The sequence below is a fragment of the Gadus morhua genome, chromosome 16 (assembly GCF_902167405.1).
Source record: "Gadus morhua chromosome 16, gadMor3.0, whole genome shotgun sequence".
Classification (NCBI taxonomy): Eukaryota; Metazoa; Chordata; class Actinopteri; order Gadiformes; family Gadidae; genus Gadus; species Gadus morhua.
The window spans coordinates 23,553,403-23,577,626 of NC_044063.1; the positions used below are offsets into that span (position 1 = coordinate 23,553,403).

At 45.1% G+C, this 24,224-nt stretch overlaps 1 protein-coding gene across 4 annotated transcripts in view; it reads left to right on the forward strand.

Annotated features, from left to right (window-relative positions):
• The window catches only part of bcas3 (BCAS3 microtubule associated cell migration factor), a 212,175-nt gene that overhangs the window by 108,271 nt on the left and 79,680 nt on the right, over positions 1–24,224 (forward strand). The window contains exon 24 of one of the 4 annotated variants that reach the window (XM_030381781.1): positions 17,524–19,184. The exons of the other annotated variants lie outside the window; for them this stretch is intronic. Within the exon in view, the coding sequence (XP_030237641.1) occupies positions 17,524–17,534 (11 nt within the window). The 3' untranslated portion in view covers positions 17,535–19,184. Of the gene's footprint in view, positions 1–17,523; positions 19,185–24,224 lie in introns of those variants that run through there. 4 annotated transcript variants of the gene reach the window in all.

Sequence of the window (24,224 nt, forward strand, 5' to 3'; positions counted from 1 at the left end):
ACTCTTGCCTGGCACTGTGACTCATTGTGTGTGTGTGTGTGTGTGTGTGTGTGTGTGTGTGTGTGTGTGTGTGTGTGTGTGTGTGTGTGTGTGTGTGTGTGTGTGTGTGTGTGTAAGTCGGTGGCTGGTAAAAGCCCTTGGTACATTGACATGACATGTCTCTCTGCCTGTCCCTCCAATCTCATGCTCCTACTGTTATCCTGCATGTTATTTAGTAGACTTTGCATACCGCTTCCCCCCCGCCCCCAGAAACACCTGACATGTTCATTGTGCTTGTGTGCTTATTGGCGGTGAGCTCGTCTATAAGATGGCTACACGAAGCCCACACTGTGGCAACATAACTCAAGAAAGCCTTCATCATGGTTGCTGTTTTTTCTTATGAGTGTTATATAGTTCCTTACATTTACGTGCCTTATCTTATTTGTTTCTAGGTAGGTGGCAAGCATACACACTTACTTAAACAGTAATAATAAACAGGCAAAGTAGCTCATTGCATTGTGGTCGGACTGTGATTTTACACCCACTCAGAAGGTGGACTGTATGGCTAATGTTGCTAATGCTAACGAGCAGAGAATGCTAATTAGTGAGTCATTGCTTTATGCGTCTTTGCTTGCCAGACTGGTGGAGTTCTGCCGGATCACTGGCTCGGTCACCAGCCTGCTAATCATGTTAGCCAGTTTACATATCACTTTTGACATTAGTCATCTTGGTCATCCAATAACACACACACAGACGCACACACACACAAGCACGCCCAGACTCCCAGGCAGAAAATGACATGTGCGATCCGTACAAGAATATTATTTTGATAAAACATATAATAGAAGCCCTCCAACACCTGCAAATGTAGATAATCACACGCACACGAAGGCCTTATTCAGCCCCCCAGCTCACCGGCTGCAAGAATGCGTCCCCCTGAAATGCAACAGCTCTATTCCCAGATTCCTTCCCTCATCTAGCCTGGCACTGACATCGGTTCCTGTTGTTCTTCCCCACTCCCTCTACATCGGGCCCCCCACCCCCCCTCCGCTCCACTACCACCAATGCCTGGATAGTGAGTGTAATCGGATGCAGATGGAGCTGAGTCTAGTGTAGTCAGTCTGTTATTTTGGCCCTCTGCAAAGCTACTTTAATGCCCTGTCTCCCCCCCCCCACCACCACCCCCACTCTCAGCCCCCCAGTCCGTACCCCCTGCCCCCCCCCCCCCCCCCCCCCCCCCCCCCCCGAACACCGACACTAATTCCTGACCCTTAACACACTTGGGCAGCCGTAAAGATCTGGAGAGATTCTGGAGCGACTGTTGCAAAAAGAAAAGCCACTTTGTAGAAACATGTTATTTTCATTTTATTGAGTTCTTTCTGTGGAGGGGGGGGGGGGGGGGGGTCACACACAGGCGCCTGTTTTATGGCATGTGTGTGGACGCATGCGCTAGCCAGATGACATCATGGGAAATGGTAATAGATAAATTGATATGGTCACTTCCCCCTCACCACCGCCACACACAGGACCCAAGTCTCATTCCTTGTTGTTTTTTTCCGAGATCAAAGGACGCACGTGTCCCCCGACACCGGATGCAGCATCGTCCTCATCTCCTTCTACCATTAAGATTAGGATCAAAGGAGAGTCTAATCTGATCCCAGATCAGCATTTTAATAGCCACTACGACAAGCACTGCTGCCCCCTCAACTAAATGTAAAGTCGTCATGTGGTATGTGAGTGTGAGCGGTGTGTGAGCGGTGAGTGGTGCAGAGAGTGAGCGGTGTTTGAGCAGTGAGTGAGTGGTGCAGAGAGTGAGTGCGGAGTGTGAGCGGAGAGTGAGCGGAGAGTGAGCACAGAGTGAGCAGTGGGTGAGCGGAGAGGAGAGTGAGCGGAGAGTGAGCAGAGCAGAGTCAGCGGGAGTGAGAGGTGAGTGGGCGGAGAGTGAGCGGTGGGTGAGTGTGAGAGGTTTGTGTGGGGTGCGTGAGGTGCTTCCAAATGCCATAATCATGGCCCTCACAGTCCATCAGCGGCGACCATCAATTAGGCCCCCCCCCCTCCCAAACACCCACCAAGACACTGTCCCCTGTTTAGTTCAGAGCTGTTGCCTTTTGGTATGAAGTAACACCCTGAGTGGAGGATGATTCTCATTGGTTCATTGGTGATGCACCGTCGCATGGGGAGGAGCAGGAGAGCCTGCTGGGCCTGGCTACGGAACAAACCCGACTCTTAACCAGTGTTGTATAGTAGCGAAGTAGAAATACTTCGTTACTGTACTTATGTCGTTTTTTTGGATATTTGTATTTTACTTTACTACTTATATTTCTCTGTTCTTTTACTTTTACTTCGCTACATTTTGCGAAGAAAACGGATACTTTTACTCCGCTACATTTCCCTTGAAACCTTCGTTACTCGTTACAAAATCAACTCATCTTTAGAAAAAAAAAAGAATCATGAGAGATATGAGAATAACGTTGGGGACTGTGGTAGAACACAGACTGCGAGCCTGTTTGGCGAATCAGCTGTCCCAGCGCACGTTCGCAAAGCCCCCTTGCTTAGTTACTGTTGCTACGTCGATCAAAACTCCTACGACTGTCAACACACAAATGCATGGCTAGGACGAGGGCAAGGGCTATCAAAATTCTACTATTTGTATCAGGCTGGTTTGTACACGCAGTATTACAACACTATCTTATACACTTCAATACGCTGTATATGTGCCATTTTTGCTACAAAGCTAATTTAAATACCCTTTTTGGGCAGGGACTTAAGTTTTCCGAAAATCCGCGATCCTGGATGACACCAAAATCAATATTAAGTAACGTGTACCAGCGCACACACAGACACGCACACGCACGCACACACACGCACGCACACACACGCACAGACACACACACACACACACACTTTCGGTGCTGTTTTAATAATGATAAATAATTAATTTAATTTGTATAGCACACTTTAACACTGCAAGGAGGTTTGAGTGTCCTTGATTTAAAATGAGCGGTGAGGAGGTCCTGGAGGTAGGTTGGACCGGAAGTGTTTATGGCCTTGTGGAGTTTTGCCTATTGTGTTTGTGTTAGTTGAAACAAACTCCCTTATTCTCAAAATTCTGACCCTTTGCTTTTTTATTAACAGCAGTTACTTGTACTTTTACTTTCAGTACTTAAGTACATTTAATATCAGAAAAGTACTTTTGATACTTAAGTACAGTAAAGATCAGATACTTTAATACTTTTACTTAAGTACTATTCTAAAAGGTGACTTTTACTTAAGTAATTTTCCAGTAAGGTATCTGTACTTTTACTTAAGTATGGCTTTTGAGTACTTTATACACCACTGCTCTTAACCCGCCACGTGAGTCAGGGATTTATTTGTGGCCAAGTGGGAGGGATGTGATGTGCGAAACAGAGAGTTCCAGATAATCACACACACACATTCAGCCCAGCGTGGTCCTAACCCAAGGGCCACTTAGCCAGGAGAAGAGCAGCGGAGAGATCACAGGCGCCGGCTGCCACCTGACATTTAGTTTCAGCTGGAAGGACAAAAACAAACACTGTTACTGAATGACAACCAATGCAACTTAAAGTGTGTGTGTTGTGTGTGTGTGTGTGTGTGTGTGTGTGTGTGTGTGTGTGTGTGTGTGTGTGTGTGTGTGTGTGTGTGTGTGTGTGTGTGTGTGTGTGTTGAGTGAGCATGCATATGTGCTTTCCACATTCAGAGGTGTGTGTTTGTACGTGATTGTGTGTGTGTGTGTGTGTGTGGTGGGGAGACATTGTTTTAGGTAAGACAGATCCCCCCGCTATGTATGTACATGAGCGTCTCTTACCCAGCCCCCCCACCCCCCCGTGCTCTTTACACTCTGGACCGTCGGAGCACTTTGGGCTCATCTCCGTTTACAAGGCGAGGCCATTACATAATTACCCACTGTCAATTAGATCACATCCTGTACTGTGCTGCCTGCTGAAGCCATGTTAATTAATCATTGGTCCCCAGAGGGACCCCCCCCCCCCTCCCCCCCCCCCCACACACACATGCATTCACGCACAGACATTAAAGCACACACGCACTCTGATGTCACAGCCGTCACAAGTTGTAGTCAGGGAATCACTTCAGTCTGCCACCAGAGAAATATAGGGAAGGCATTCCCCACTGACCCTTATTCACCCCCGCAAAGGCCTCTTGATCTATGTCAGTATGTGTGTGTGTGTGTGTGTGTGTGTACTAACACACATATGTGTGTATGTAGCATGCACGTACTCCCATGTATATTCATTGCAGTACGTGGATTTACGTTTCTTTCCATGCCATCACATAGATTCCACCATCCACATGGGTTGTGTGTGTCTGTGTAGTTGTGTGCGTGTTCTCTGTTTTGTCCTAATCTGCCAGAGCTATGATCAAAGCAAGGTAGGGGCATAGTAACTCTCTCTGTCACACACACAGAGACACACACGTGAGCCACACGAACACACACACTATAGACAAACATTCTTCCTAAACGGTCCTTTTGCACCGGAGTCAAATTAGTCTGTGGGCTTCTTAAGTGGCACAAAAGGTTTAAATTAGAGACAAGACTTTGAAGCTTTACAGTATGCAAGGACAGTCTGCAGCCCCTCTTGTGTGTGTGTGTGTGTGTGCGTGTGTGTGTGTGTGTTCTTTTTTGGCCCCTGTGCCATTCCCTCAGCATAGAAACATGGAGCACATCAAAGGTGAACTGGGGCATGTGTACTGTAACCTGTCACCAGCATGGCATTGAGTCCCAAACAGCGGGGAATTGGGACAGAATGGCATGCAGACCAGAGAACCAGAGTGTGTAATTATTGTCTTTTGTGTGTGTGTGTGTGTGTGTGTCTATGTGAGTGTGTGGCAGCGTGGGGTAGCAGAGGAGCTGAGTGGGTCCTTCCCACCCGGTTCGTCTTTATGATGTATGAACATCACTTATTCGATGGAAGCACACACACAATACTGTAGTTCTTGTGCTCTTGGCTAACCCTATAATCTTGAGTGATAAGAGGCAGCAGCACTGCAGCCAAGCGCATTGTTTGATCCTTCCATCTTTAATGTGATTCCGTCATATTATTTGACCGTTTATAATAATAACTACATAACTTGACATGCATCTTTTTTCTGATTGGCAAGCACCAAGTAGTAACATGATTTAAACTGTTATGTATGAGGAGATAGCCAGTACTAGTGAAAGCATTCTGTAGTGTCTCAGGGTCTATAATATCAAATACATTTTTGGTTGAAGATGTTTGGTCGCTCCTATGCTTTGGCATTTTTGACAATATAATTTGATTAATGTATATTAGTAGAGTATCATTAATATTTGTATTCTTTTACTGTTCAGTATATTCGTTTATTTTGTTTGAAGTTACAAGGGTTGCAATATTAGGCAAACTGCAACAAGTACTGTTTTGAGAGAAGGAAGCAAAATGGAGATTGAATATAATGCAGAGGTTTTGGTTTTGTTTTTGATGACCTGTCTGGTGACCTCCATGATGAAGACATCAGCTACAATGGCTTCATTGTAGCTGATGTTGATGCTGATGCAGAGGACGTGTTCGTGAGTTTATACAGCATTTGACTTGGCAGACTATGAATTGGGTAGAAAAGCGAAATACACACGTATGTTGTATCATGACATGGAACAGAACAAGACACTACACTTGATCAGTACCGGATTGATATCGCACTGGACGGTACCACTTTAGGTATTGTGTGAATGGGCGTCTTGTGTGTGTGTGTGTGTGTGTGTCTGTGTGTGTGTGTTTGTGTGTGTTTGCGTGTGTTTGTGATCACCGTCCTCACCTTTCCTGCCACATCAACAACTATATGAAGTGACAGGCCACATCCTGAGGGGGAATGGCTAAGGGTTTGTTGCAACACAAAAGAGCAGCATAGCCACACACACACCCTTGAATATAAACATTTGCAAATGTGCACACACATACACACAAGTGTGCAGATGCGTAGACACAAACTCACGCATGCAGGCATTTACCCATGACATCACACACACACACACACACACACACACACACACACACACACACACACACACACACACACACCTGGGGCCCTTACCCAGTCTTAATCCCTATACTCATTTGCTCCAGTTCCTCCCGCTATGCTGCAGGGTAGGCTGATAGGAAATAGAGGGGTCAAATTTAGGAAGAAGTGCTAGGCCTTCACACACTCATTGTGCCACATGCAGACCCACATACCAACCTCTGACATACATGTGAAAAGCTGCACACACACGCATAAACACACGCACACACACACACACACACACACACACACACACACACACACACACACACACACACACATTTACACACGCAAACATATTAAAACATACAGATAAATACACACATACACCCAGACTGCTGATATATTATTTCTGTGATACTGGTATAGGCATCAACCTCTGAGGGCTGTGGAGCATCATATATTGTTGCCGTCCTATTGGTATATTTACAGCCCAGCACAACGGTGTGACCCAGGACAGATGTGTGCCCAGATGAATGTCCTTGTCTGCACTTATTTTGGTTTAGAAACAAAGTCGCCCTCGGGGTGTGAGAAATCCTAACAACAACAAATGAGCAAATTATAATGATTCAATGCATTATACTGAAACGGCTAATAAGCAACACATAGTCATAAAGAATGGTGTGCCATCTGCATTTCATTTTATTTATTGATTTATTTATTTATATATATACATATATATATATATATATGTATGTATGTGTGTAGTACTGTTATAAGATTTGTTTGTTTTTCATCAACATCTAAACTTTGATGTTAAATGTCTCGCGAACCAGCTTGGGCTCAGAGCTTTTCACACCCCTTTATAATAAAATAAACTCGGCCTTCGACTAAGTCTCCCGTGACATCGCCTCCCTGCCTCATGGCCTGGCCCGGCCCGGCCCGGCCTGCCACGGCCAGGCCTGGGACCCTGTAGAGGGAGAGAGAGAGCCAAAGAGAGAGGGAAGGAAAGAAAAGGGGAAAAAAAAGAGATTGGAGGCAAAGAAAAAGTCTAAAACAAATCTTGTGGAGCGCCGAGGTCAATCTCCTCTCAGTGCCACTGGCTTTGAAGTGCTCGGCTATAGAGTTAATTGTCTGAGCTGGGATTAGAGGGGAAGGTGGTAACAATTTAACCCGGGGGAGAACCAAGGAAAGTGGTGCAGCGTTCGGCCACTCGGGTCTATCAGGTGTTTGCAGATGTTGCGGACTGGTAGACGTCAGACGCTGTCCCTCCTAAAGGTAAGAGGAAGGCTTAAGCGACCCATAATGCTTTGTTTGCTCAAGCCCCCATCATGTTGTAAATGGCTGCAAGGCAGTGAGGGGGAAGGGGGAGAGGGTGAGGGGGGGGGGGGGGGGGGGGGGTGAAGCCAGCCTATTGGACAGCTGGACGGGTTGCTGTTGCTATTTTAGACCGTATGCTCAAGGCTGAAGCAGACAGCGGCAATTAGGGCAGCTCTCCGTGCCTCACTCAAGTGGCGGAAACACTGTTTCCCTCACTATAGCAACCAATCTCATTCCACTTATTACCATCAGGTCCCAGAACACCACCCTCTCTCTCCCTGTGGTGGCAAAATCCACAGCTTGAACTGGGAAAGAATTTGGCATCATTGTTAAGCTTTCTTTATGATTAATATTAGAATATGCACCCTAGAAATAATGGCTTTATCATTATATGATGTTTTATGTATTTCTCAATTTGGAAAGCTGATGATGTGTGACGTCATAGCTCAAAGTAAGGTTCAGTTTAAAGCGCAACCCTCACTTTGATTCTTCAAATATATATATATATATATATATGTGTGTGTATGTATGTATATGAATAAATTAATCTATATGTATATATTTTAAAACATAAGATGCCTTCAGAGCTCATGTAATGTGTCTCCCTTCTCTATACTCGCTGTCTTCCTTGAGTATATGCAAAATCCACCTTAGGAGTCTTGGAGCTGACCCTAGCTGCCAGCCTCGCTGCTCGTCCTTAGGTAAAGCACGTCCTGTTTGATGAAGTGCTTAGGATGCATTGTGGGTATGGAGTCATATGGAGTCAGGACTCCCTGGGAGAAGAGATATTGTATCTCAATGGGACCTTCCTGGTAAAATAAAGGATAAATAAAATCCTACCCTATCCTGCGGACTGTCTCGGAGTGCAACCGTCTCAGCCTTGCTCATATCTGCCCTTTTATAATTAGTTTATAACAGAAGTTGCTTCCTGTCAGTAAATCCAACAAATGTCTTCTGTACTTGAACGGTTTTCCCTTAAATTCAAACAATAAATCCCAACATATTCTAAACATTTTTACGTAATTTAGGTGCATTTTCTACAAATGCACCACGCAGCATTGGGGTTGGCCATGTCCTCCTAACTCCTTATCACTCTGCAAGTTTTGTCGGTAAAATAGCCAGGCAGATTTCCTTGCTAGAATGGTGTTCTGGATATATTCACACCAAAATAACGTCAACTTCGGAAAAAGAAAAGCATGCGACACACTCATGCACATTCCTATGAAACGTATGTCCAACCTCCATATTTGGGATATTTGTTTCTTTGAATTTTCTTCCCTTCCCCCATTTGACTTAAAGTTATTGATGAGCGAGTGAGTCAGCGGGCGACGTGCAGAATATAGAACAGACATCATAACCGTTAGCAGCCCCGACACCGCCAGTCTGTCAGGAAGAGACCGCCCCTGCCTGCATGGCTGGCAACAACAGCCGGTCCATTTACAGTAACTCTGGGCTTTCAGTCACGTCTCATCCCCGACCCTATAGTATTTCAATACTATTCTTCTTCTACATATTTGTTGTCATCTTACGCAGACACAACCCTGTCTCAGCCCGCAGTTTCCTTTTTTAAACACGTTTATTTATACGGTTTAGTTTTGCTCTTTCTTTGTCCAAAGGTCTTCTCACTTCCTGTCTCCTCTGGTATTTTTGTGTGGTGCTTGTTCTTCTATTTTCTTGTTTTCCGCACCTTTAACCATATCGTTCTCATCTTATGACTGTCTGGTGCCTCCTACACACACACACACACATATCCCTCCCTGTCCCTAGTGGGGGTGTTGTTTGTAAAGCATTATAATTTATAACGGGACAGAGTGGATTTAATTTCAGTACGTGGGGGCTCGCCAGCAGGGCGCCAGCCTGCAATCAGGGAATCAGCAGCCCAGCTTGTGCAGGGCCTGCGCACACACACACACACACACACACACACGCACACAAGCACACACACACACACACAAATGCAGACGCGCACACACAGCCACACTCGTCAGACCACCGCACAGAACAGGGTAGAATGGAAAGTATTATCAGTGGCCACAAACGGACACTGTTTCTCCTCACCAGGCTCCTTGGTGGCTTCCTCTTCTGTAGTCCAGGGACTCCTCGGCTTGGCTTTCAGTCTCTCTCTCTCTCGCTCTTTCTCTCGCCCTCTTTCTCTTGCGCGCCTTCTCGCTCTCTCGCCCTCTCTCACCCCTCTCTATCTCGTCCTCTCTCTCACCCTCTTGCTCTCTATCTTGTTCTTTGTTTTTTTTATTCGGTTAGGTGTCTGGCTTTCATTATCATCCGTTGTGTCTCTTCTTCTCTACTTTCTCTTCCTCTCCAGTTGTTGTCGTGATGTCATTACTTCAGTGTATTGTAGCGCTGCTACAATCGACTACTCTGTTTGGCGCATTGTACACTCTCATCATCAAAGAAGCTGCTTTGCTTTTAGAGGTTAAAACAAGGTCAGATCATCCACTCATAAGAGATCCTCCCCCGGAACGTTTTCAAATACTTGCTACTGTCCTTCATTGCTCCCCAACTCATCCCTTCATTTTTTATGCCCCTGGGTTGTTTTTTGGTTTTTTTTACCCTTCCTATTCGCCAGTTGCAATTTCCCCTCCACAAATCCTGGAGCTTTGACCAACCCTACCAGACAGTGACAATCCTCCTGCTTCACACAGGGCCAGAGACTAAACAGCGAGAAAGGGGAAAACTTGTTTTATTTGGTATTGATTACAGAGTGATAACAAGAACCACAACTTTGGTTCGGACGGATAGTCTACTCTTCAAATTAGAGAGAAAGCTGTTTTCATTCTTTCACCTTTAACTTTTTATTTTCCTACCGCCTTTACTCTCTTTTTTTTTGTCTTTCTTTTCAATGGATTTATGGAGTAAACTATGCACAAATAATGATCATTATAAATTGTTCCTACTTTACTGTAGATCTTTTTCTGATCAGATCCATCAGCGTGCAGGATGTCATGTATTTTTAGATCTTTGACTCCTGTGCAGTTCGTAACTTGAAGGGAGGAAGAGTGGATTTATTGACAGAACTTAATAACTTTCCATTAAATACCAGAGCAAAAATGCTAGAACTACAGATTATGTAACTGTTGAGTCACAGGGTAGTTTGCTAAACTGGAAGTAATTTGGGGCCGTCTACGTGACATCAAACCCTATAGTCCGGCCTTGTTGGTGTGTACCTCCACACGGATCCATCCGTTGGACACACGAGTATAGTTTTAATCTCGGGCATCACCCAGTGTGTTATTCTGTGCCTGCTGTTATATTAGGATGATTGGACATCTGCCGGATGGGGGGGAGAGATCTAAGCCAGCCAGTGAGACGGTCCTGTCTGGTCAACCAATCATTACTGATATCCCACTCAAATGCAATGAGGATCATTTGACCTTCACCCTAATGGGTACATTCAGAAAAGTGCTGGAAGGTTTCAAATGTTTTTTTAAAACTATCAAATTTGTATAATTTGCTTTTGGACACCCCATGAGCATTTTGACCTCAACCAAGGTGCAAAAAAATGAACTGCAGCATCTTTCTCCATTTACTTTATTTTATACCCTTTCTTTCCACAGTGCTTGCATTTGCATTTACTACTGCCTATACACACACACACACACACACACAGACACACACACACACACACACACACACACACACACACACACACACACACACACACACACACATACACACACACACACACACACACAGATTACAAGTAATGTTTCAAGCTGTAAAGAAAAACAATCACTGTGCGAACACATACGGTGTACGTGAAGAGTAAACGGCATGCACAACACAGATGCAAACGTTTGAAAAGAAAAACAACATTCAGATCCACAAATAGCTGGACACTTATGTACCACATGAAATGATGGGGAAGAAGGTAATTGTCTGATCCTTTCTTCCTTCTTGCCATGTCGTCCGGCAGCTGAGTTCATGTGAAAGAATTTTAAATTAGAGAGTAGCCTTCTTTTTCTTTTTTTTGCCAAGAATTGAACTTATTTTACCCTCACACTAACACAACACAAACACACACTCAGATGAAATCATGTGCTGCACGACACACACCACAAACACATGCTGAAGCGGTCCGATAATAATCAAAATAATAAAAGAAGAGAGACAGAGGAGAGAAGCAGATAAGCAAGACAATAACGCTGGTGTTTCGGAGACGGCCCAGCAGTGACGGGCGCTAAACAGGTTTCTTCAGAAGAAGAAGAAGAAGAAAAAGAAGTAGAGGCCAAATTAATTCTGTTCCCAACAACCAGTGTGTTGGTTAGAGCACAGATCTCACAGTAGAAGCTTAGTCCTCACTAATTAATCTTGTCATTCATCCTCCACCCATACCACCACCAGCATGGCGAAGGGTAGAGTACCCATCAGAGGTGATTCATTAATCTGCCCGACATGCTCCAACAACCGGCTTTCTCTCTTTCTCCCACACGGCTTTGCGGTGCCTCTAGATTGGGGCTGCTGAAATCATTTTCTTCGCCAATAGAATAAATTGGACGACCTTGGTCAAATTGCCAACTTCTTAAGACATATTATTTGTATTTATGTGTGCTACATGCTTTCTGAAGCACATTTGTGGGTTTGTGTGTGTATATGTGTGTGTGTTTGTGGGTGTATGTGTGTTTGTAGTGCCACACTAATGGCTATACAGTTGTAGTTGTTTCCTTTAAGTCAGAGTTATGAAGTGTTTGCAAGCGCTTTTAAGGTTTTGAACCTCCCCTGACAGCGGTTAGTGTGCATATTACAAAGGTTAGGGGGCTTTGCTATCGCTCACATTTAGCCCCTCTCTGTAAAAAGAAGCATACTTCTAAACACACACACACACACACACACACACACACACACACACACACACACACACACACACACACACACACACACACACACACACACACACACACATACACATACACACACAAACTTAAATTAAGCTGGACTGACCATAGACTTTTATACATGAGCTGTTCCCAAATTTAATCAAAAGCACTAATAGTTTCTGTGTGGGAGCTGCTTTTCTTAAGTGTGTGTGTGTGTGTGTGTGTGTGTGTGTGTGTGTGTGTGTGTGTGTGTGTGTGTGTGTGTGTGTGTGTGTGTGTGCGCGTGCGCGCGGGGGGGTGCATTTAAGGCAGAAGGAGCCCTAGAGGCAGGAGTAGTTGATTGGGCGGCACATGTGTGATTTGGCTGAGAGATCAAACACACACACACACACACACACACACACACACACACACACACACACACACACACACACACACACACACACACACACACACACACACACACTTGATGAATGTGAAAAAGGAGGAGGGGTCTGGCCCTTTAACTGCTGTTGATCAAGGTTGGCCTGTTCTTGCTTCATTAGATATGACTAACATGAATTACACACACAAACACCCAAACACACTAATAAATGCATAAATACACACAAACACACACACACTCACACTCACAAATACATAAATACACACACAGACACACATGCACACTTACAAATACATAAATGCATACACAAACACACATCCATGCATACATGCATAAATACATACATACACATACACGCAAACAAAAGCTTGCACGAACATGCATAGGAGGCGTTTAACAATGGAGGAGATCATTCTAGTTGAGCGTGGCTTTGTTGTACATTAGAATCGGTCTGTTGGTGTGTGTGTGTGTGTGTGTGTATGTACGTCCATGTGCACACAAATGTAGTGCCTGAAATAAGGTCAACCCCTCCTGTATGTAGCTACAGCTGTCTGTGTGTGTGCGTGTATGTGTGCGTGTGTGTGTGTGTGTGTTTATCTCTATTACATGTGCAGAGGATTATTATCATCTCTCTCATCAGCCCCCTTCTACTCACTAATTGAAATGTAACTCAGTTTCCTGTAAAACACCACAAACAAACACTTACACAAACACCCACACCCACACCTTCTGTACACCCTCTGAGACGCACATATTTTCGGTATTTCCAGCCCTAAAACGATGCATAATTGCTCCTTGCAATAAATAATTGCATACAGTGGAAATGATTCATGATATCCCACTGCCATTGGTAGCAATGAATAGCACACATTATTCAGGGAGTAAAAACAATGTAATGCACACTCCCAGTGATCTGCACGGGAGAAACTGATATATGTCTGTTGTGTTTTCACCGGTGACTCCGGGACCTATGATGAATAGTATATGAATAAGTCCTCTTACATCCTGTATAAAGCTCCTCACCACAGCCAGCCACCACCACCACACATTATTCACGGCCCTGTTTCCCTCCTACCAGGTATACGGTCCTAAAGATTAAATCAGCAAGCCCCTCTGATGAGGCCTTAGTCCGGCGCTGCTCTAGTGGGGAAGGTAGTAAAGTATTTATGAGGGCAGCAGAGCAGGCCGGTGATTCATATACACTCTATTAGTGCTCTATTAGATCGCAGTCTAAGTGGCCCTCGTCGTAAGAGAGTGCCGATGTTATGGATGCTCTACTTTCCTCCCCACGTTCACATCCTGCTGTTTCCTCCTCACGTAGACACCCACACACGCATAGATACACGCCCGAGTCCGCCCTCTACCACTGTGGCCTGTGTGACCCCCCTCACGCCAACGACACCACCCCCAACACCAACTTGCGCGCTTTTTTCACACATGACGTGGCCCACCTTTCCCGCCCATCTGTCACGTCCTGCGCCTCGCGCCGGCCCGCCCGCCATGCGAGGCTAACGCCGCGGTGATCAATGGGCCGAGGTCGTGGCATATGGCCATGTCCCGAGGTGTCGTGGAGGCAGGCGGCAGGCAGCCGTGCACAGGACAGAGCAGACAGGCGCATGAATGTGCAAATGGGCAACGGCGTGCTTGTGCTGTCACGTGCATGCGTGGGCCTTTTTTACATGCGAGAGATATTCACATATGTATATCATTCTCTCTCTCTCTCTCTCTCTCTCTCTCTCTCTCTCTCTCTCTCTCTCTCTCTCTCTCTCTCTCTCTCTCTAACTCTCTTCCGCCTCCATAATAAGCAGAGTCCAACCGTGGATCTATATTATATTCAGACGCAAGGGCGCCACCACTTAAATTACCATCGCAGTCAATATGCCGGATCTATTGGTGGCTCCCCAGTGTGACAAGAATACTTGTTTGATATATTTGTTGGTATATTCATATTTCTTTATATGTGTTTATGAATATATATTATATATATAAAAATCTTGCAAATCTGGCGCTTGCAAGATTCAGACAATTTGTATTCCAAATTCATCAGGCTGCTCCCAGAAGTGGCAAAATCATAGGTGCCAAGCAAAGCAGTCTAGCAGACCTGTACAATAGATTTGTCCACAAAAAGGCAGAATCTATTTTTATCAGCAAATGGTCACCCTCTTCATCCTGAGTTTCAGTTGTTACCTTCTAAGTCACGTTTCAGATTCCCTGCAGTTAAAACCAATAGATATAGACTCTCATTTGTTCCCAGTGCCATTACTCTACTGAACTCAGATTTTGGAGCTCTGGGCCGACATGGTGTTTTTGGTGCAGTGTGAGGTATGATTACCTGCTGTATAAAAGGTACTTCATGGAGAGCAGAAAGTGTTTCCTGTTTTTCATTTTTTATTTTATTTGACACATAGTAGTTATTATTATTATTCTGATGTACATGGGTATGTCATGCAGGGATGCTTATCAGCATGCCTGTATACACTCTGCACTATCTATACTATCTGCATGTATGTTTGGTCTGTCATGTTGTACTTTCTGTCCTATGTTGTCTATTGATGTCTTGCTGCAAACAAAATCGCCCTTGGGGGACAATAAAAAGCTTTAACTTAAGTGGAGTTTGCTGGGTTAACATTCACTTTCCTTAGCTCACCTTTACAGGAGCAAATGCTAACCAAGCAAACTCCCCCTCTGGATGCACAATGGCGAATTTAGAATGAAACACTTTGTCTGAATACGGATGGGAGAGGGCAAATGGCAATTTTACAGAAATCTCTGGGTATCCCTTTAACAAATAATGCTCACTATAAAAACAACTGCGAAAACACTGCAACACAAATGAATGCTGCAAACTTAATTCCCAGGCTACCAGATGCAATTTCCCCTCTGCTTGTTTTCCCCCACAGTGTTCTGGGAAGAGAGAGTGCGCATATTGACACTAATGGGTGCAGAGGTATCCATAAGCAGCAGAGGCCGGCCAACGTTAATTCACTCCACTGCCGTCATGTCCATTACGGAAGCTCTGGTCCGGCAACTCATTGTGGTCACTTAGGATGCATTTCCAACGTGGCAGGGTGGACAGATACTGTGTGAAGCCTTTATGTTTTGATTTGTTGTTCTCTCCCCCCCCCCCCCCCCCCCCACCCAACCCAAACCCAGTTCTAACCTGGACTCCCATCAAGCAGCATCAAATGACCACCACCCTCAGCTTCTGATAGTTCCCTAGTTACATTACAGGAATTACTGTTCTTATTAATCAATATTTTATAGAGAATCATCAATACAGAGTTAGGCATGAATGCAACTCCCAATATTGAAGGAAAAATGGCTGGCTATTGCATGCAGGCCTACATGATCACCATGCATTGAAGTGTGTTTAATACACCACTCTCTCTGCTCATCCCCCGGCCTTGATGGTGGAGTCATTTATTTTTCACCAGGTCATAGGAGTCAGATTAGGGGTCCAGATGTTAATCCCACGATATGACAATAGCAGTATTATATGCCGCTTAGCCGGGGCCGCGGCGGTGGAGAGAAAGGGAGATCATTGGGATGTGGGAGAGGCAGGCCAGTCTTAACCCCATTGCTTGGCTGTCTGGTGTGGATTAAAGCGAGCAGCCTGTTTATTGGCAGTCGAGATTGGGGCCCGAGGGATTAACGTGAGCTGTCACCTCCACAACAACTGCCTCCGCGAGCGGGGAGGGGAGTGGATTTGTCCCTGCAGAGAGAGAGAGTGGTAGATTGAGAGTGAGAGAGAGGGGGACATTTTAATACATTCTACTTACCAAGTGGCTCACAGCAAGAACACAGAGTCCGAGATCGCACACCATAACAGCTTAATCATCCCTTTTAATTAGGATCTCAGAAAAGGCAGCAATTTAAGGGTTTTACGTACACACACACTCTTATGTTCATAAGTAGAGTGTGTGTGTGTGTGTGTGTGTGTGTGTGTGTGTGTGTGTGTGTGTGTGTGTGTGTGTGTGTGTGTGTGCGCACACACATCTGGTCTAGTCAAATTTTCTTTAACTATCATCCCTCCAGAGCCTTGTCGTACATGCTGTTCACACACACACACACACACACACACACACACACACACACACACACACACACACACACACACACACACACACACGTGAGAGTTGGACCCAGTGTTTTTCACACAGCGGGGCATGGGGTCGTTTGCCAGTTTTCAGAGTGCGATCCACCCACCACTCTCCCTATGTCCACAAACCTGCTGTTTGTTGGTGTGCACAGACACGCAAACATACGCGGCACGAACATGTGTAACCGTGTCTGTTTCAGGTTGTGTGGGTGCGTGTGTGTGTGTGTGCATATGCAATGGTGTGTTGGTGTGTGTTTGTTCATGTGCGTGCGCATGTGTGTGCGCGTGTGTGTGAGTGTGTCTGCAGACATGCTCTCAGCTGAGGAAGCTGGTTCACGGGTCGGTCAGAGCCTCCTTATTTCCTTTTAATTGATTTAAGATGGGCCAACAAGACCTCTGCAAGCACACGGCACTCATTACTTTTACTCGTACATGGACAAGCATGCGAATGCACGTGCACACTCACACACGCCGCGTAGTTGAGGTGCTCCCTAATATCTAAAACACACACACACACATACGCACACACACGGACACCGAGCCTCAGCTTCTCTTGCACCCTTGCTACTTTGCATCTCCGTCATCCTCTATTCTCAGGCCACTTTCACACGGCAGGGTCTGCTTTAGTTGCTGTCTTTCGGATAAAGAACATAGATTACCCCCTTCTGTTCGTTTGATTGAATTCATAGTTCACATTTTATCAACTTACACATAGTTCCCACTTTATCAAAACTTTAGGCTGGGGGGTAGCCTGACCATCCACAATAATTAGTTCTGCATGGTTTTACTAGATGTCTATCAAGAACAAACCTGGATACGCATGCTCAGTCAAAAATAGGAAATCCTGGAAGAGATTTTTCATTCAAAATATATAAGAGGATTAAAAACACGTTTTTTCTGTCTATCTCTTGCAGGTATATCCTAAATATGGAAAGTCTTCACTCATTTTAATTTATCCATTTGCAAAGCATGCACCTTCCATCACCCAATTTGAATCTGGCCATTCGTCCAGTCAACCAGTCATTCATTCATCCAATCATCCATTTATCCTTTCTATCCCCCATAACTCTCTCCCTCAATCTCTCACTACAAACTCATTGGTTTACCATGGTTGTGAGAGAGGACATGAGAGGAGGAGGAGGAGGAGATGGAGGAGGAGGAGGAGCAGGAAAAGAGGAAGATTTCCAGCAGGGTGTGCACTGAGTTCAGGAAAGAAACGACAGGCCTGTTATGGCTCTTTACTATTGTTGTTAATGTTACAATATTATACATTATATTCAGAATTGTTATGATCATAATTATTTGTTTTATATTATTGTTGACTTTGTATAGTTCATATCGTGTCTCATTGATTGTGTTCTGTTCGTCCCTCATTGTGTATTAAAAGGGTAAGTAAACAGTAAACTGTCTTGGCAGGAGAATTTTAAAACATGTGATGTAAGGGGGATCAAAGTGATAAAGGTTCAGACGGACACATTGGGTTCAAAAGGAGCAGGGGCAAGGGATGTGTCAAAACACACAGCAAGCAATGATGCAGTCAATAGTGGACTCCCACCCTCGAAAGGTGCTTTTTAACTGGAAGAAGCAAACCTCCATAGTGTTTTTACTAGGTTAAACTAGTAAAAAAAAAAAAAAGATTTCCCAGTTTTTATAACTTTATACTTTTTCTTTCAGGAATAACGGTAATGTTCACTCTGTTAGTCCCAAGATTATGTTTTTTCGGGGGGTTCCTTTACCCTTAAAAATGTAACTGTCACACTCGGCTATTTGTGCAGTACTTATTGGGGTCCGCCTCATCAATTCGGTTTCCGCGAAAGATTCACTGAAAAGTTGATCAATGGATGTAACGGAGATGCGGGTGGCCATTGTTCTCAGAAATAAAGTGGATGTTGCAGACTTGGATTTCTCAAAACACACAATATTGAGCAGCACTCCTATGAGTACAAAATAGCCCAGCATGACAGTTCTCCCCTTCCTCTTCCCCGTCTAATAAAGGCCACGGCGCAGTTCATCTCCATTTGTGTATGTTAGCCCCTGAGCTTTTGGGCCAAAATGGCATCGCGTTTTTTTTCATGGTCTTCTTGTGGGCCTGCAGCTGGTTGGCAACTCCAGAAGGAAGGAGATGAGTGCATTGGCCCCAGCTGTATCTGGTATTATTGTGGTATTGTTCCATGCACCGAAGCATAGAACCACACTCTCTAGTCTCTGTGCCCTTTGGGTACGTAGGATGATGGGAATATATGCATCTCAAGCAGAGATTATGTGAGACGGTTTCATGATTATCTAGGAAAGAGAGCTGTTGTAGATTTATTCCCGGAAAAGGAGTATCACAAGAAAGTGTCTGGGTTCTGAATCTATTTCTGTGTCTTGTTCTCTGCCTTTTATTGTTTTTTAAACAGCTCTTGAACAACTCATCCTGACCTATGAGCTGTCTGTTGTTGCCCATGTCTTTCATAGGTTGATACTAACTATGTAGTCTGCCACTCAGAGGTTAACATATGATCTGACCTGTCAAATGTGCTACAGTTTTCAGTGATTGACAATTATGGCTCTACATTAAAATATTAAACATTCACTTCAGATGGGATCTTTCTTATCCATATATAACTTGTGTGTGTGTTTGTTATACACATGGTTCTATGAACTAACATTTCCTCAACACACACATTTCCGGACAGACAGACAAACATGACATTGTGCTTTGGAAAACATGAATCCTGATGATATAATTTGTCTTCCCTCTCTCTCTCTCTCTCTCTCTCTCTCTCTCTCTCTCTCTCTCTCTCTCTCTCTCTCTCTCTCTCTCTCTCTCTCTCTCCATCATCTGATCTGGCTGTATGAACTCTATGTCAACCTCAGCAAGCTTGACTTGGCGTTGAATCAGCAGCATGTGACGTGTGCTCTTTATATCTCCTGGTGCACTCCCTGCACCACGCAGAAAGATAGTCACTATGTACTCTGTGTCTCCGTCTGCGTGTTTCATGGCATGAAATGTCTTGGCAAGTAATTGGTTGTCAAATATACGTCGCCCATTGATTTACACAAAATCACCTTGAGGGAGTATATTGGCCTTCAACAGAGCGATGCAATTGTTTGAGATTCTTGCAGCCACCAGTGAAATACATATATATAACATATTGAGGGTGAGAATTTAATGGTTGCCTTGCACTAGTCAAAGACCTTAAAGGATTTATCAAAAAACCTAATATTGAGATGAGCGATGCGCTGAGATCTAGCCTTGGAACTAGACGAATCTGCGAACTCATGTCATATTTGCTCTGGCATAACGATCTGGGCCCACTCCAATTCAGACAGAATCACAGCATACTTGGCCCGGGACGGGCCAATCACAATTCGTTCAATCCATTCATTTAATAAGGGGCAGGTTTTAGGCATTTTCATTAACACCGAACATGGGCGCCACCAATGTCTCACACGTTTCATTGCTCTGATTGGTTTTAGGTCTATCCAATTGCATCCAGAGGCAAGGAGGTCTGATCTGGACTTGATAATGCGCCTTGGAAATCAGAAAACAAACTGAGAGGTTCCAGACATATACTGTACGTATCTGTTGGTCTAGCATTTTCAGGCCAACCGAGATTTCAGGGTAACTGAGATCCTAACCGAAAGGGAACAAATAGGGTTTTTGTTACAATAATGAAATTACTTTTCTTCCCATTGACTCAGAATGCTGGCAAGTCACTCTGCATCCAACTACGCAAACCCCCTTAAAGGCCATAAACTGACCTGCGCGTTGAGCTCCCTTTCTGACCCGTTGGTTATGTTTAAAATGTGCAACGCCCATATTCCGTGTGAACTCCTGCTAGAACGTGTTGTCCCACTCCACCAACACACAGCTTGAACCTTTGTGTGAGTCTGACACTCTGTTCAGCAGCAGCCGACCAACACCAGGCTCTGAGCGGTATATCTCGGGGGTGGGGGAACTCCCACTTTGAACCATTATCCAGCTCTTTATAATCAGCACCAACAATTAGAACCCCTCTGTACTTGTGTGATTGCTGTCCGTGTGTATTTTAGACCGCAATGGGTAAAGCAAAAAAAATGAAAAGGACATACTAGAGGCAGTACTGCCCTCTGTGTGTGTGTGTGTGTGTGTGTGTGTGTGTGTGTGTGTGTGTGTGTGTGTGTGTGTGTGTGTGTGTGTGTGTGTGTGTGTGTTTATCTCTATTACATGTGCAGATGATTATTATCATCTCTCTCATCCGCCCCCTTCTACTCACTAATTGAAATGTAACTCAGTTTCCTGTATTGTCTCTGCTTTTTTTGAAGTGCTCAGCCACCCCAGCCCCCTTCAAATGACTGTGCTGCCATAATAAAGTATTGACATGCCATTCCAAAGGCTGTCCAGTAAAAATGACTGCAAGTGTGTTTGTTTGTGTCTGTATGTGGTCAAAGGCATGTGTTTATGGTCGTGTGTCTGTGTGTTTGTGCGTGTACATGTGTGTGTGTCTGTGTGTGTGTTTTTGAATACACTTGTGTGTGTGGGTGTGGGTGTTTCCACAAAAAGTATCCATGAAAGTGTGTATGGTGGTTTTTGTGATGGAAAACTTAAAATACAAAGTTTTTACTGGCTTTTTGTTTGTTTTTTAAACCTGTAGAAATGTAGAGACTGACTCTAAAGGTTGGTTTTGGCCATACATGTACATACATACATTGTATCTAGTATTGTCCAGGTAGCTTGGTCAAATTAGGGCCAACCACCTAACTACACTATCTCACTCACTCACACACTCACTCACTCACGTACTTAAAAACACACAAATATGTACACACTTAGAGTGCAGGACACTTAGTCTTCAAGCTGTGATGCCCTTACCTGGGGCTTCCCGGCCTGTTGAATTATCAATGGGTTCCATCCATGCTCATGCATAGTGCATCGGCGCAAACATGCCATCAAATGATATACATACTGCATTGGCACCTGCACCTGCCGCGACACTAACAAGCAACCAATCTATATTTCATCAACACATGCAGGGCGCCGGTGTTGGCTGAGGCCAGGTGCACTTGTGTGCGCGCGCGTTTGCCAAGACAGTCTGAGGTGTGCAACCTTTTTTCTTCTCGGCTCGTTACCCATTTCCGTACCGCCTTGTTGACGTCATGTTTATAATCCCTTTGGATTGCAAACCACCTAGCCCCCCCCCCCCACACACACACACTCCTGTCTGCCCATGCTCCACCATGACGAGACGAAGCAAGGGACCAATAGTTGACTTTGTGGAAAGCGTCTGTCTGTTTGTCTATGCAATGAGCCCCCTCGTTCCAGTAAGGGGGCTAGCGTGCTAGTCGGCGGCGGGGGGCCAGAGTGTCGTCTCGTCCACCCATCCCCCCCACCTCTCCAATGCCCCCCAGACCCATGGCCTTCTAAATGAGAACCACTGGGCCCCGTCTTCGGGCCGTCGCCGGGGCCCGGCTCAGGGACAGGCGGGAGCCAAGGGGTCAACAGCTGGTGCAGGATATATAGCAATCGTTTATCGAAAAAAAAAAAAAAAAAAAAAGACTGCGAGGAGAAGGGTGAGCAGAAAGAAAGAGAAAATGAGAAAAAAAAAAAAAAAGGAAAAAAAAGACGCCCCTAAACCGCCAACAGCTGGGAAGGGTTGGGAGTAGCCTGGAGGCTGGCAACACAGCCCCCCCCCCCCCCCCCCAAGCCCCAATCCTACACACAAACACACACACACACACACACACACACACACACACACACACACACACACACCCCCTCTCTTCGCCCTGCTCCAGATGGGGGAGGTTACGCCGAGGGTAGCCCCACCCCACTCCACCCAGCCACCCTCCCCACTTCCCAAACTTCCCATTCCCATTAAGCCCAGGCCTGAAAATTGCGGAGGAAGGGAGCAAGAGGAAGAAAAGTAAAAGAGCATGACTGCTCTATCCCCCCCCCCCCCCCCCTGTCCCTCCCCCGCTGCCCTCCTCGCTCCTAATCAAATAAAGCAGGAAGCTTCCGAGACGGAAGAGGAGTGTTTATTGATATTTGCTAGAGCACCCTTCCTCCACACGCACACCCACGCATGCACACGGACATGCGCACACACATAGGCACGCATGTAAGAAAACACACTCCCTGTGCCTCCTGTCCCGTCTCCTCCCTTGGTTTATTTTGAATGTGTTTTTTTCTCCCCCCCCCTCCTTCCTTCCTCCCTCCCCTTGTCTTTTGATATTGTAGATGACCCATATATCGTGTCTGAACTAAGTGTTTTGAATATAATGGGTAGATAGAGAGGAGGGGCTGGTCCTAACACATAAAATATTCCTTAAATGGGCCAGTGGATGGAGAGGTAGAGCACTCCCAATGGGTTGTGCACGCTGGGCAAATGGCTTCCCCAGAGAATGTATTGAATGAAGAGGGTGTTCCGTGGAATGAAAAGCCTTCACAGCAGCACAGATCTTGGAATAAGGATGGATGACCGTGCAACAATGAATCGTGCGTGGAACACATGGCGTACTACAGACCCTGGCTCCTATTTGAGCCGAGGGAAGCCTGTCGAGGGGATTGTGTTACGTCTCCCTCACCCCCTGTTTTTTGGCCCTTAAAATGTTGAAATGGCATCATGGAGTATCTGCTGATTCAGCTCAGTAAGTGGCCCTTTTAAAGTTGGGAAAGCTGAGCCCAGAATTGCAACGGTAACCTTACAATTCTGTAACTATAATGCAGATCTCATGTGAAACGGTGCCAGGAACGGCGGAGAAATTCTATCAGTCACTATTCTGTGTGTGTGTGTGTGTGTGTGTGTGTGTGTGTGTGTGTGTGTGTGTGTGTGTGTGTGTGTGTGTGTGTGTGTGTGTGTGTGTGTGTGTGTGTGTGTGTGGAAACTGTTTTTCTGTATATGACAGCCCACTGGTCATTCAGCATCCAATCAGGAGGACTCTTTAATCTTTTTATACTGTCAGTGTGCCCCTGCACTTGGTCACCACTACTTGGTTGTGCTCAGCTCCATAATTGTTATATATTGAGACAGGACTTGCACTAATATCCCATGTCTTGATTCAAAAGGAAACAGTGCTGGAAAGGTATGTAGTGCGCTGAGGCCAGCCAAGCTCCCCACCTCCTGTAACAGAGTAGGGTTCTACAGCCATTTTCAATTTTTTATGAGGCTACGTAAAACACTAGAATAATACCCCGGCAATGTTCTAAATGCAAAAACCCTGGATGCTATTCCCCTGAAGGGGAAAAGAGCAGAAACCATATTGAATTTCAAGGAAAATAGTACAGCTCTTATTTTATTGTCAAGACAAGCAGTGGCGACATTGATTATAGCTTTCAGCATCCAAACTGGATGTCAGTTTTCATATTGAGGTAAAAATTGCCCTTCAAAGCACATGAAATCCCCGCAGAACTGGTTTTGTTCTGCTAAAGGAATCTGGACTTCTGAATAGTGCAGTACTTCTCTTCAGTACATCTCCTTGATTAATAAAAAGAGGAAAATATTGCATGAACTGTTTTCTACTGTAGCTTAGCCTTCTTATTTTCAATGCTCCTTTTGTTTTAGGTCATTCAGAAGTGACAGGATTCCATTCCCCCTTGGGCTGTGTGTGTGTGTGTGTGTGTGTGTGTGTGTGTGTGTGTGTGTGTGTGTGT